The sequence below is a fragment of the Myotis yumanensis genome, unplaced genomic scaffold (assembly GCF_028538775.1).
Source record: "Myotis yumanensis isolate MYYU_CA2020_CCGP unplaced genomic scaffold, mMyoYum1.0.hap1 SCAF_2, whole genome shotgun sequence".
Lineage (NCBI taxonomy): Eukaryota > Metazoa > Chordata > Mammalia > Chiroptera > Vespertilionidae > Myotis > Myotis yumanensis.
In genome coordinates this window covers 21,623,669-21,638,982 of record NW_027223753.1, presented here as the reverse complement: position 1 = coordinate 21,638,982, position 15,314 = coordinate 21,623,669, and the positions used below count along the sequence as shown (strand labels likewise).

The 15,314-nt window shown below is 47.6% G+C and overlaps 1 protein-coding gene across 1 annotated transcript in view; it reads left to right on the top strand.

The window, feature by feature from the left end:
• Positions 1 to 15,314, top strand: part of CSMD2 (CUB and Sushi multiple domains 2) — a 552,912-nt gene that overhangs the window by 360,130 nt on the left and 177,468 nt on the right. Inside the window, exons 15-16 of the mRNA XM_070404687.1 lie at positions 4,050 to 4,244; positions 14,704 to 14,842. Of these exons, the coding sequence (XP_070260788.1) occupies positions 4,050 to 4,244; positions 14,704 to 14,842 (334 nt within the window). The remainder of the gene's footprint in view (positions 1 to 4,049; positions 4,245 to 14,703; positions 14,843 to 15,314) is intronic.

Below are 15,314 nucleotides of genomic sequence, written 5' to 3'. Positions count from 1 at the left end.
TGAGTCTTGATTAGAGCCAACTCTGGGGCATTTCCTCACCCCCCCTCAGGGTCACAGTCCAAAGTCATCCCCTCCAAGTTCAATCCTGGGCCCCTTCTAGAGGGAACCCGAGGCCCGGAGGTGATTGTTTTCATTTCTGTGTCTCCTGGGGTTATGGTGAGGGTAGAGATGGGGGCAGAATCTTGGAGACTGTGAGCCACCAAAGGCAGTGAGAACTACTTACCAGATTATAATAAGCCGTAGACCCATGACCTTGGCCGATGACAAATGGTCAAATGGGGCAAAAGCTGGGTCTTCCTGAGCAGTTAACCAGATCCTTCCCCAGAGGCTGCTTGTGAAATGCAAGTCCCCAACTCAAGCCCTACCCCACGCACCTAAGCACACACAGAGCTGGTCCCTCTCGTGCTTTTTGTTGTCGTTGTTGATTTCAGAGAGAAAGAGAGGTAGGGAGAGGGAGATACAGAAACATCAATGATGAGAGAGAATCATGGATCAGCTGCCTCCTGCATGCCCCCTACTGGAGATTGAGCCCACAACCTGGGCATGTGCCCTTGACAGGGAATGGAACCTGGGACCCTTTAGTCCGCAGGCGGACGCTCTATCCACTGAGCCAAACCGGGATGACCCTCTCGTGCTTTTGACAACAGTGACCCTCCCTGCCCCCACCCCCATCTGTGGCACAGAGATCTTATTTTTTTGTCCCACCTGTCTAGTTGAGCCGAAGACAGTACGTGCCAAATGATCAGCCACTGGGGACCCCAGATTCCAAGGGACCATCCAACTAAAGCCCTTCCCTGACATTCCTGTCAGCACTTCCTCAGGACACCAGGCTAGCTAGAAGCCATCAACCTTCTCGAGCCTGCCTCCTCCAGGGCACCCTGCTCTCGTCAGCTTGGGCAGCAGGCAGCAGAACCCACCTGTCCCCCTGAGCCTCCCAGCCCAGCAGTGCACCTCTGGCTTGTAGCTCACCCTGCTTTCCCATGAGACCCTGAGCTCTGCACAGGTAGGGGAATGCATTACTTATCTGCCCAGCAGGGGTCTGGTGCATGGTAAGGACCAGTAAATGTTTATTGAATGGAAAGGTCCATAAATGACTCAATGCTCTTTCCCCGCTGGTGAAGTGGGAAGAGGATGGGTAAGGAATCCCCAGGGAAGCCCATTTGTCCAGGATGATGACAGCGGAGAACTCTGCAGGGTCCAAGGAAGTGTGGACACTGATCGGGCACCTGTGGCAAAATACATGCTTAGCCCTAGCCAGTTTGGCTCAGGGGGTAGAGTGTTGGCCTGCGGACCAAAAGGTCCTGGGTTTGATTCCGGTCAAGGGCACACACCTGGGTTGCAGGCTCCTCCACAACTCAGGCCCTGGTCAGGGCACGTGCAGGAGGCAACCAATCAATGTGTTTCTCTCACATCAATGTTTCTGTCTTTCCCTCTCTCTTCCGCTCTCCATAAAAAAATCAATGGAAAAATATTCTCAGGAGAAAATTAACAACAACAAAAAAATACATGCTTATAGTCTCCCAGGAAAACCAAATCCTAGGAAGTCCTCATTTTCTAGGAAAGGAGAAAATGCTGGGTCCTTGGGTGGAAGAGGCAAAAGGGAGGTGGACCAAGCTCCTGCCTCACATTCTCCCCAGGGTTTCTCCAGCACGGTGAGACTGATGCACACCCAAACATAAATACTCAAAACACAGGGGCAGGTCAAAGAAGACATGCTAACTACCACCCAAGTCCCCCACCCAGAAATGGTTCTTGCCAACATTTGGTGAACACTATTACCAAATCAGATACTTTTCTGTGCATTCATACAGATGGTCAGTTGGATGAATAGTAGAAATAATATTTTTAAATCTGGGCCCCATTGCTGAGTCAGAATCTCCAAGGGACTGAGGCCCCAGCATTTACTGTTTAAAAGGCTCTGAGGTGGTTCTGATGTAGCTAGTGAACAGTAGTCCGTCCGTGGACAAGTGTTTGGGAAGCAGCGCAGCTGTCTCCATAGCAACAACAGCACACTGAATGCTTCCCCTTATGATGCCTGAAATCTGTGTCCCTGTAACAAGGACCTGTGATCCTTTTCCACCCCTCGAGCTCCTTGGAGTAAAACCTCCTTCTTCCACATGAAACATCTCCAAAAGTGATGAAGTAGCTACTGTTTACTGAGCACCTACTATGTGAGCATTGCGCAGTCATTACAGCGGACCCCACATCAGAAACATCTTAAGGCTAAAGTCTCTTCCTTTTCACACGGCAAGAGGCAGGTTCAGAACAACAGCCAGGTAGAACTGGGCAGTATTTAAGTCCTTGACCTCGAGCGCTTGCTCCTAGGTGCTGAAAAAAGTTCTATATCTGGATCTTTTCTCTCTCTCTCTCTCTGTCTCTCTCTCTCTCTCTCTCTCTCTTTCTGTGTGTGTGTGTGTGTGTGTGTGTGTGTGAGAGAGAGAGAGAGAGAGAGAGATGGTTAACACTTGGGCTTCTAGCTTCAGGCACCACTTATTTCTAAATGTCAGGGCAACCCCATGGTCATAGCTCCTAATAAAGAAAGGTTGGGAGACTGAAGTCTGTGCTGATCTAGGCTTTGCATGTCAGAGGGAAGGGTGTGGGGTCTTCGTGCAGGCTCTGCAAGGGATCAGCACTCTCCTCTCCATGTCAGACCCCCCAGCTCACCTTCAGTAGGAGGGTCACCAGGTCTCTAGCCTCTTGCCTCCAGTAAGATCCAGCAGCCACCAGGGTGGACTGTTCGGTTTCTGACTGTGCACGTGTTTCCAACACTTGGGGATTTCAGAGGTTTGTAAATTGGGTTTTTGAAAGTGGTACTTGCCCGTGCAGCCATGGAGCCTCGTCTCCACTGCAAAACCACCGTCCTTCAGACAGCAGGGATGCAAACAGGGTGTGGCTTCAGAGACTTGAGTGCGAGAACTGTGGCACCCCTGACGGGGGAAGCCTGCGAGTGTGCTTGGAGGAGGAGGAGGGGAACGGGAGGAAGGAAGGGCACTGGGTCTTTTTTTTTTTTTTTTTAATCCTCACCCAAGGATATTTTTTTTTCCATTGATTTTCAGAGAGAGTGGGAGGGGGAGAGAAGAGAGAGAGAAACATCAGTGTGAGAGAGACACATGACCGGTTGCCTCCTGCACGTACCCCAATCAGGACCTGGGCTGGGGAGGAGCCTGCAATCAAGGTACATGCCCTTGATCAGAATCGAACCTGGGACCCTTTAGTCCACAGGCCAATGCTCTACCCACTGAGCCAAAATGGACAGGGCTTAAGGAGTGAGTACCTACTCTCTATCAGGAGCCATAGCAGATATTCTCCACTTTGATATCAACCTTCATTTCTACCCCAGAATAACCCTGCAAGTGAAGTATGATCTCATTTTATAGGTCAGGAAGCACAGGCTCAGCAAGATTACATAAGTTTCCCAGGACCATGTAACTAACAAGAGGCAAAAGTGCTCTGACTCTTTCCTGCATTGTCAGTCTCCTGGGAGAGGAAGAGGGAGCCTGGCAGAGGCGAGGGAGTGAGGGAAATGGGTTCCGACAGGGCTGATTCCAGGGCACCTGCTTCATGCTGCTTAGTGTCTATTAGTGTCACAGGATTCAGAGCCCCGCGCACCTGCTGCATGAGTGACCCCTCACTGTCTGAAGTTAGGGAAGCATGGAATGGATTTGACATTGGGGAGACAGATCTGCGTAAGCCTCAGTTTCCTCATTTACAAACTGGGATAATACCTACTTCGTGGAATCATTATATGATAGAAGTGAGTGAATGTGAGAAATACTTAGCCCACTGCCTGGTCTATAAATGTTCATTAGAAGGAAATTGGATTAGGTGCCTGGGAAGGCAGGAGACCAGGTTTAAGAATCACCTGCTTTATGCCCAATGTGGCATGGAGTCCCTGGTTCTGGGGACCTGGCTCTCCCTCCAGCATGGTGGGTTCTTGGGGGACTGGTGGAGGGGTAGGGTTGACCATAATAATGAAGCTGATTTGGGGGAGAGGGGTCCCCCTGCACACCGGCTCTGCCTGATCACATCCTTGTCCCCCATCCACACAGCCTTCCGGCACAATGAGTGCCCGGACCCAGGCATTCCAGTGAACGGGAAGCGGTTTGGAGACAGCCTCCAGCTGGGAAGTTCCATCTCCTTCCTGTGTGACGAAGGCTTCCTTGGGACGCAGGGCTCCGAGACTATCACCTGCATCCTGAAGGAGGGCAGCGTGGTCTGGAACAGCGCTGTGCTGCGGTGTGAAGGTGCGTGCCTGCGGGCTGGGGCTGGCTGCGCAGAGAGGCTGAGGAGGGGACCACGTGGCCTGAACCACTGGGTGCATTTCCGTATCATCCTCCCTTCTCCTCGGACTCAGGGCCACCCTCTCACCTTCGCACAGGAATGGCAGGGGCTCGGAGGACCACTGTGCATAGACATTTTATTGGTAGCCAGAGTTTAAACTGGAAAAACACTGGTTGTAGACGGTCAGGCATCAAAACACCTCTTTCACCTGGGAACTCTCGAAATCACAGCCAATGGGAGCCCTGTGTCCTGACCCATCCAGGGCTGCTCCATCCCCGAAGCAGAGTGGGCCATGCTGTGATTTCTTGAATCTTCAAGCTGCTGCCACTCTTTCTTTTGCACACGCTGATTTCCCCAATGCCCAGGACATCTCCAGGCCTGGCTTTTGTGCCCCACTAGATGCTGCCTTGTTATCCCGTGGTCAGTCTCCAGAGACGAAGGGCAGACTGGCCAGAGGAAACACAGCTTGATGCCAGCACAGGGGTTACCGTGGCGGCTCCTCAGTCCTGCCTTGCCACGCGGAGCAGGTTTTTACCCCATTTCAGAGACCAACTGTCTGTGCCAGCAAACTGCAGGCTTTTAAAACAGAAGTTAAGCTTCTAGAGGGCAGGATTGTGTTGAATCTGTGTACCAACATAGTGCCTGGCACAGAATGGGCCCTCCGTACATGTTTGTGAATAATGGATGAGTCATGCGTATCCCATAGGCCCTTGGGAGCGATGACAGTGCTCAGGAGGCAGGGGCTGTGCTTCTCTCCTTTGGGAGCCAGAAAACTTCTTCCTCTCATCTCACTTGATGGACAGCAGGTACAGACCTAAGAGACCTCTCCACATACCCAGTCCCCAAACCCAAATCTGAGCACAGCGACCAGCAGGTGGGAAAGACAGGAGAACAAATGGTGGGGGGTGTTGGGGGGCGGGGGGGGCTTCCCGATGGAGCACTGTCCCGGAGATGACAGGTGCAGGAGGAGGGGAGGGACCACAGAGAGCACAGTGCGTGTAAGAGGGTCTGTGGGCTCTCGAGTCAGGGGCCTGGGCTGCAATTCTGGCAGGTCACTTTTTCCCTCTGACCCTCTGTTTTTCCAGCTGAAAAAGTGTGGTGGTGATAATAATAAGCTGATATGTAAAGGACAGATTCTGGCATAAAGTAAGTCCTCAAAAGTGTTAGCTGTGTGATCAGTGGTTTGTAAGCTCCATGAGGTTAGGGAATCATCCTTGACCTCATATTCCCACAACTGATATATTGTTTGGCACTTAGATGCTCAGTCAGTGCTGGTTGAGGAATCACTGAATGAATGAATGACCTTTGAATTAGGTTAGAGCCCCTTTAATGGCCTTCAGAGCCCTGACTCTCATCAGACCACCTTTTGTTTCTGCCCTGCAACTTAGCAGTGGAGTCACCTGAGCAGGTGACTTGGCCTCCCTGTGCCTCAGTTGCCCCATCTGTAAAGTGTGGTTAATAATGGGAACCTCCTCACAGGATTGTCGTGAGCAGGCAGTGTTCTTGGAGAAGTGCCTGGCAGGAGCAGTGTTTAATGTGTGTTGGCTGTGAGCATTATTTTAACCTGATTTGAACCATTTTTTCATCGGACCCGTTAGATGAGTATCACTCCACGTGAGGGGCCTAGCGGTACATTTCCATCCTCCAGGTGCCTGCCCCATCACGACATGAACAGACTACCTTCCACCCTCCAAAGTCCCACAGCAAGGTCCGCACAACCTCATCTGCCATTTTCCCCAGCAGATGAGCAGTTTTGGAAATTGCATGAGCTTTAGCAGCAGAGAAACAACACGAAGCTCATGGCTTCGCCTCCTCCCAGCTGTGGAACAGGTCGATTAGGCAATTCCCTCGTTGGAGAGTGCGATAATCATGCATGTCTGATGGGATTGTTTGCGGGTGAAGCGGGTGACCCTGTGAAGCAGCCATGCGGAGCCTGGGGTCTGGGGATTGTTGGTCGGTGGTCGCTCACCTTTCCTCAGCTGGCCCCTCCTTCTCCCTCCTGCTTGTCGGTCTCCTCTGACAGCTTTTGTTTTCCTCATGTTTGTCATCTCGTCCAGGACATTTTCCTGCTGTCTCTCGCTCCCCTGGTCTCTCCTTTCTCCTAATTCCTTTTTCCTAATTCCAGACAACTCTTGGTCTAACCACTATTAATTTTTCTTTACCAATTCCGTGGGCCTTGGTCCTATGTTCTCCCCACTCCCAGGCCAGAAGCCCAGGCCCCAGGCCTCTGAGCCTGTGGGGTTCAGTCCCAGTGAAGCTGACTGCCCCCCCCCCCCCCCCCCCACTGCCCCGAAGAGGTGTCAGGACATGGCAACAGCAGAATCCTCCTCTTCTCCCCACTGCTGCCCTCCAGGATCAGGTGCTCCTCAACCACCGCCCTGCCCTCGGTGGTTGAGGAGCTGTCCATACACTGTCCTGTCGAATCCTCCTGACAACCCTATGAGCTAGGTGCTGTTATTATCCTCACTTCACAGACGAGGACACTGAAGCACAGAGTGGTTAAGTAACTTGCCCAAGATCACACAGCTGAGTGAACTGGAGAGTTGGGATTCAAATCCAAAACCACACGTGATGCAGGCGAGAATCTTCAGCTCACTATTCACAGGCAAAGTCCTAATTTTGAAACTAAAGCTGTTCCATTCGTTCTGTCTCTCGGGGGACAGTAGGCAGCCAAAAATAAAGGGCAGCCTGTTAGAGAGACCCTGACATGGCCCCGGGAAGAAGAGCCTGCTCACTTTTCTCAGAGTGAGGGGCTTTTGCTGCCACTCTGGTTTTTAGGGGCCTGGAGAGCAGCACGTGAGAGGGGCGGAGTGAGAGACGCCACCTGGGGTGGCCAGTCCCAGAGCTAACACGCAGGTCAGGTGGAGAGACCCTGGGAATCTGGCCCCTCCGTGGCCCCTTTCCCCCTTGTGTCCCAGCCTTGGGAGAACCCTGCTTTGTAATCAGCATCTTCGTCTTTTTTAATTTTCTAGTTTTGTTTTTGATTAAGTATCCCCACCTTGTGGACAATTAAATGCAGAAGCTAATGGACTTTAAAAAAATCTTTAATATATGCTAAGAGCCACTTTGTTTTTGAGAGGCTGTAATGGGACAAGGGAGAAAAAGGCTTCTTCTCATAAATTTAGAAAGAAGGATGATTATCTGACTGATGTAAAGCAGCAGTAGCAAACTTTTCTTAAAGGGCCAGCTAGGAAGTGTCTTTGGCCTCACATGTGGTCTCTACGCAACTTGGCCACCGTTATATGAAAACAGCCTGAGACAACACAAGTGAATGGGCTGGATGTGGCCCTGGGCTGGGTTTTGATGACCCCGGATCTAGAGAACATAAGGGATCCATATGTTTAAATCAGAAATTTCCTGCCCAGCCAGATTGGCTCAGTGGGCTGAGTCTTCCTGTGCACCAAAAGGTTGCCAGTTCCATTGCTGGTCAGGGCACATGCCTGGGTTGCTAATTTGATCCCGTCAGGGAGCATAGGGCAGGCAGCTGGTTGATGATTCTTTCTCTCTCCTCTCTTTCCTTCTCTCTCTCTCTCTCTCTCTCTCTCTCTCTCTCTCTCTCCCCCTCCCCCCCTCCCTCTTCCTCTCTCCCTCTCTCCCTCTCTTCTTCTCTTCCTGTCTCTAAGCATGTCCTCAGATGAGGATTAAATAAAGGAAAAAAATCAGAAATTTCCCAAGAAAGACTTCCAGGTAGTGAAGGCATCTACAAAAGACTGTCTAGTTCTTTCTCCCACGTTCCTTTTTCTTGATCTTTCAAAGAAAAGCCAACGAATTCTGTCCCACTGTGATGAGTGTTTTACTTACTCACTTCAGCCATGCCCCAGTCTAGAAGTAGGTTTGTTATGGTCCCCATTGAACATAGCGAGGTTGAGTCACTTGCCCAGGATTCTCCCAGCTTGTAAGTGACAGAGCCAGAATCCAAACCCTTGGCTACACTGTCACTGTATATTTCCTGAATTATATCACTGGAGAGAGTATGATTTCAAACTTGTTTATGCAAGAGTTAAAATCATCCACAAATAGGATGGAAAGCAGGTTTTCTGCTTTCCATATCCCAGTAGAAAATTATAACAAAAGGAGACATATTGTCTGTCGCAAAAGACAAAGATAGGACCCCCCCATGGAAGCATCAGAAATTGACAGCATGGAACAAAATAACAGCAGTGAGACAAACATATCAGTCATGACATAAAGGTAATTAAACTCCTGATTAAAAGGCAGAGACTCAAGCTGGATTTTTTTTAATGTTGTGTACAAGAAATACATTGGGGGAGGGGGGGAAACAGGAGATAAATAATCTACAGTGAGTATTTATTTTCATTTTTAAAGCAATACTTAATGGTTATCAAATTTTAAATAATACACAAGTGCGATAAAGTTCAAAGTGAAAACACTCATTTCCCGATTTCACTCCCCAGAGGAAAATAGTTTAACAGTCTGGTATAAACACGTGTACATTTTTTCTCTATGTGTATACCAAATGTGTTCCTTTTACAATCGGAAAATGTTGAAGTTCTATGAAAAAAGAAAGAAGGTGAGTTCTCCCCACTCCCCCGAGAGGAATCTGAGTGATGGTTTTGCTCATTTAGGCCTCCAAGGAAGAAGTAATGGTAGTTATGGAGTTTCTAACATTATGTTATTCAATCTTCTTGTCACCCTTGTGAGAAAAGTATTATTATGCTCTATACAACAGAACTGTGGACGGCAGTGAGGAGAACTGATTTGCCCGAGATCACCCAGCTGGTACCAACTGAGCAGTTACCATGTGCTAAACACAAGGCCAAGTGCTTTACATACACTGTCCTGTCGAATCCTCCTGACAGCCCTATGAGCTAGGTGCTGTTCTTATCCTCGCTTCACAGACGAGGACACTGAAGCACAGAGTGGTTAAGTAACTTGCCCAAGATCACACAGCTGAGTGAACGGGAGAGTCGGGATTCAAATCCAAATATTCTGATTCCAGAACCATCCCTTACTCGCCAAGTGAGGTCTGTCTGATGCCAAAGTTCATTCTCCTTTCATTCTACAACAAAGTGGTGGAGGATGGATGGGGAGGGGTGCCGGTGGGTGGTGGAGAAGCAGGGCTGAACAGAGTAGAAGGCAGAGGAAAAGGCTTCCACTGCCGCTGGTCATTCACACTGGATGCATAGTAGTCAGAGCGGGCATTCCCAAGAACACCACAGTGGTTAGAGAGTCAGACCACACCCGTGTACCCATCACACAACTTCAGCAATTACAAGATCATGGCCTAGTTTGTTTCGTTTTACACTCCCACCCACCACCACCCTGCTCTGGGTTATTGTGAAGTGAATTTCGGGCAAAATATTTCATCCACAACATTTTAATGTGTATCCCTAACAGATAAAAAGAACTCTTTAAAACATAACCACAATACCATCATCTTAAAAAAATAATCACTGTCTGGCCAGCGTGGCTCAGTGGTTGAGTGTTCAACCTATGAGTCAAAAGGGCATGGTTTGATTCTGGTCAGGGCACATGCCCAAGTTTTGGGCTCGATCCCCAGTGTGGGGCGTACAGGAGGCAGCCAATCAATGATTCTCTCTAATCATTGATGTTTTATCTCTCTCTCCCTCTCCCTTCCTCTCTGAAATCAATAAAAATATGTTTTAAAAAATGAACCTTTAAAAAAATCCCTTAATACAATAAAATTTTCATGATTATTTAATCCTTTCCTTTATAATAATTTTTTTTCAAATCACCTGGTTAGGTTTACACATTACAATTGGCTTGGAGTCTCAAGTCTTCTTTAATCCATAGGTGTCCACCTCCAGCACTTGTAACTTTTTGTTAAAGAGGCAAGATCATTTATCCTAAGGAGTCTCTTACACTGTGAATTTTGGCTATTACATCCCTGGGAGGTTGTTTAACATAATCCTCTCTATCTTATGTTTCCTTTAATTGCCAGTAAGATCTAGAAACTTAATCACATTTAGGTTCTGTTATTGGGGCCAGAATATTTTATAGACCGGGCTCTGTGCTTCCATTGGAGAAACATAATGTCTAGTTGTCTCTCTTTTGGGGATGTTAGGAGTAATCAACAATCATAGCCTAGGGATTGCAAGCTGGCAACAGACTACCGTTTCTTCCTCTTTTATAAGCTGGGATACTTCCAGAAAACTTGCCTGCATCAACTGTGTGGTTACTCTGAGATATAACTCCTAAAGGAAAGGCAGGAGAAATACTTAATTATTTTCCTTTATTTACTTATTTTCATATTAATGAGTTGATTCCCTAACACCTTCAAAAGCTGAACATTTTTAAATATTATTAAAGTCTAATGGATTTAAATGTATTTTATATACTTAAATCATTGCTTTTATTACTTGAATCGACTCTCAAATTGTCCCATTGGCCAGTGAGAACCTTTTGAAATTAGCCCGACCTCATCTTGACATTTTCTGTCCCTGACCTAGACCAACTGTTTCTCCAAGGAGCCCTAGTTGTTGTTTTTTAAGTGGAAAATTATATTTAGAATCTGAGCTCTAGCTTCTATTCCTAGCCTCTCTACGCTGTGCACTCCTTCTTACTATTGAGTAAGTCCTTGTTTCTAAGTCTTTTCAATGAACAGAGCTAAGAAATCATTTTTAAGGATAAAATGCATCGTGGGTTCACTTCATTTCCAATGTACAAACACGTTTTCCTTTTTACTTAACTTCGTCGTGTCATATCTGTACCTCCTTTCTCTCTTGCTGAAAACCCCAGTTCCCTACACCACCAGCACAATTTCCCACCCACCATGCATACCCAGGAGTCTCAGAGCTGTGAGGCCAGTACTACCTACAGCAGTGTCAGTACTGGAAATAGTTTACATTGGTTTTCTTTCAGTTTTTCTCCCCATATCCTACTAGGGTTGGGCTATCAAAATTACAGTGTTTTTAAATTTTTCACTCCTTTCTTCATGTGTGATAATGCTACTAACTGATACAGGATTGTATTCATTTATTTCCTCTGTGTTTTTTTTTTTAGTTTTGAGACATGACTTATCAAATGTCATTATTTCTTTTTAATTGTGCAAAATATTTACAAAGTTCCAAAGTTAAACCTAAAAGAAGGTATATACTTGAGAGAGTCTAGCTTATATCCCTGGCCTCTGTACCCTGTTCACTCCCTTTTTCATAGGTAATGTTGAGATTTTAGGTTACTCTAATATTGATTGTTAATATGAGTAAATAAGTGTGTGTCTCTCACCCTTAGATATGGAATCATACTATACCCTTATTATTTACTTCTCTACCTTGCTTTTATACCTAATAATAATAGTATATTCTAGGGATCCCTCCTCGACATTATATAGACTATTTCTCATTCTTATGTTATAGCTTCATAAATAGTCCATTTTGTTGATTACCCCAATTCATTCACTCAGTTCCCCATTGCTCAACATTTGGGCTATTTTCAGTTTTTTGCTATTATAAATAGTGCTGCCTTGTACAGCCATAGATAGATAGATAGATAGATAGATAGATAGATAGATAGATATAGATATCTCTATACATCTATATTTGTCATTTCATATTTTGCTGATATATCTTAGGGATAGAGTTCTGCAAATAGAATTTGTGGATCATAGAGTAAGTGCATTTGAATTTTGTTGGATATTACCAAATTTCCCTTCATAAATTTCCACCAGCAAGGTCCTAGGATACTCGCCTTCCCTCAGCTCACATGTCATCAGACTTTGGGTTTTGCTCACCTGATGAGAAATAATTTCTCATTGTGGTTTTAATGTGTATTTTCTTAGTGAGAGTGAGGTTGAGCCTCTTTTCAAATGTTAAAGAGACATGCGTTTAGGAATCCTGCCCACCTCCCTGCCTGGCAACTGCCACCCTGGAATATGAAGATGAGCTAGAGAGAGTGACGGAGTGAATGAATAGAAGGGTCATTGGGCCATCACATGAGCAGGAGAAGAGATGAACCCAGCCAAGGTAATACAATAACGCAGCAGAGAAAGAAGACAGAATACTAGCAACCAAAGGCGGGATTTGGGTTTCCTTCGCTGGAGATTTTAGGGAGGGTTTCCTTGATAAATAGGCACTAAATGGAGAGTAGTTGAGGCAGGCGAGTGACTGTGTGATCTGTGGCTTCCTGGGAAGTGAGTGAGGAGATCACAATACAGCAACCAAAGAGGCTGGGCCTGCATTGATTTGGAGCCAAGAGAGAGTCCCTATATCTGCTGAGGTTCAGTCCCTGCAGGGGGACCCAGGGACAGAGCGCTGAGCATGCCTCTCCCCACCTGCTAGGTCTCACGTGTCCATTGGAGAAATAGAGGAAAGCTTTAGTAGTTTCAGAGAGATGGATGGACAGGATTTGAAAACGACGCCTATCCAGGAGGTGGTAATACCCACTTGCAATTTACTCTGCGTTTGATCTAGGTGCTATGCAATTACCTGTTTTCTCCAAGCCTCGGCTTACTAAAAACGGGTAATAATCCCTGCCTATAAAATGAGGATAATAACAGTATCCGCCTTTTAGTGTTGCAGTTGTCACCAGGATAATCCATAAGCCTGGCACGTGTAAGCTCTCAGTAGCCATGAGCTCATTACTGTCGGCCGTGGTTGTAGCACTGTTATATGCTGCAGGGGAATTTGGAGATGAGTCTTGAGGTTAAATCTCAGCTGTAACTTCATTAGCTCTCGATCTAATCTCTTAGCCTATTTAGCCTTAGTTTTCTCCTCTGTGAAATGGGGATAATACAGAAGTCAATGTCATGTCTCAGTATGAGTTGTCTACTGTTATCACCATTATTATATTGTTTATTTTTTTGTTAATTAAATTTCCCATTATAACTTTCTATTAAGAATGCTTGGCAGTTAATTTAGATATTGCCAAGAAGTTTATAGAATTAAGAGAGGAAAGGTGTGCTGCATTTTGGCTGTATCTTATGAAACTGATTGCCTGGACGAATCCACAAAAACTTGCAGAGATAGAAGTGCTCTGTAGCTGTGTTCCCTTCCCCGTCTTGTTCAGGGCATCTGGCACCTGGTAGCCCCATAGCGAGGAAATGCCAAGGAAGCAGGGCTCCTTTAACACTGGGAGGCTGCTCAGCTTGAGATCTCTGGGTTTATGCCGTTTTCCAGGTCTGAGTACAGGCGCTAACTTGCTAACCAGGACTAGTGACCTAGCCTCCGTTAGCGTCCGCACTCTTAGCTGTAAGATGGAGAAAATAATAGAAGCCCCTCACGGGGTCTGTGTCTTGTGAAGACTGAACATGATTATTGATGTGAAGCTAAATGCCCAGCACGAGTGGGCTCTCAATCCATGGCAGTGGTGGTGACAGGAGCAGCGGCCCTGGGGGTGGGAAGGGAGGTGTATTAGTCAGGATTAGACGGTGTTAACAAGCAGCCCCCAGACCTCAGTGGCTTAAACACAGGAGTTTGTATCTCTCTGAGACTGCATGCAGAACCTGATGACACGGTCATCAGCGGCTCTGCTCCTCAGAGTCACTTACAGGCCTTGACAGGACGTCCACTCTTGTTCCACAATCACTGAGGCAGGAAACGTCACAGATCATGCCCTGGCTCTTCAAGTTTCCACATGAACAGGACACAGGTCACTTCCGTAGTCACATGGCCTAGCATCACTTCAATAGCAAAATACGACCATGTGCCCTGAAGGAAGAGGACTGAAAGAGCTCTCATGACCACCATGGGGGGCCAGGGTCTGGTTGCAGGAAAAGGCAAGAATGATGGCAAAGGTGTGGGTGAGAATGGGAAGCTGAGGAGTGGGAAGAATGGGCAGAAAGACCAAGGGACAGTGATTACAAGCTTGGGAAGATCAGAGGTATGCCTAGACCATCGACATGGACGGCATTCATTTATCCTTCCATCCATTCATTGATTGATCGAAGAGATACTCGCTGAATTTTAGCAGAGAGGGACAACTATGCCAAGCTCTGGGCTAAATGCTGGGGATCCTGAGTCGTGTAAGGCAATGATAGGGTCCCTGCCCTCACGGAGCTCACAGTGGAGTAGGTCCTGCTGGTGCTCCAAGCAGCGGGCTCTGCCCACTCTTCAGCACCAGAGCGCCAGGTACTGGGTGTGGGGGTGGCCGGGAGGGCAGGCAGGTCTCAGCCTCTGCCACAGGCCTGGCAGCCAAGTGAGGAACAAAGCAAAGACCAGTGTGACCCAAGTGCTAGCTGTACTCAGCCCTTCTAGAATGGCAAGGACTTTGTTTGAAGGGTCCTTTTCATTCCTCCCCTCTGGTCTTTATTAAAACTCCAAATGATGCAAATGTACATATCCATACGGGTCCCGGTAAACGAAACTCACAGTTTATATAGTTTACATAGTTTTTCATAGACACAAAAACAATGCTTGTATGCGGATACATTTTATAGAGAGGGCTTTTGTTTCTTTGTTCATTTGTCCCCCCAAGAAAGCTGCTTCTCTCCCTTCTGTCCCCCAGCTCCCTGCGGTGGTCATCTGACTGCGCCGAGTGGCACCATCCTGTCCCCGGGCTGGCCTGGCTTCTACAAGGATGCCCTGAGCTGCGCCTGGGTGATCGAAGCCCAGCCTGGCTACCCCATCAAAATCACCTTCGACAGGTGCTTGCAACCAGAGCCTCAGGGGAGGGGTGAGAGGTGATCTCCATCGAGTGGCGTGGGAGGGCACCTGGGGTGAGTGAAGACCAGCCCTGATGCTGCACTGTCAGCAAGTCAGAGAACACGAACAGGCTGCCCTGGGTGGGGTACACAGTGCTGGCTTTGCCCTTGGCCTTGGCCTTGGCCCCACCTCAGGAGTGGGGTTTGTGCTGTTTAAGGGACCAGGACTTGGGTGAGGAGAAGGCTGGGGGTGTCAGAGGAGGGAGAGTGGGCAGATAGACGCCATGAGATGTGGAAGGAGGCATTAGCACCTACGGAGCATAACCCTGAAATTTCTAGGGTGGAAAGGTGGCCTTCCTGACCTCTGACCCTAATCCTGCCCTGTTCCCACGTCCAGCTCCCACCAGGTTATGTCCCTTAAGTGGGGAGAGAAGCCACCCTAATACGCACACAAACTTTAGACAAAGCATTCCTG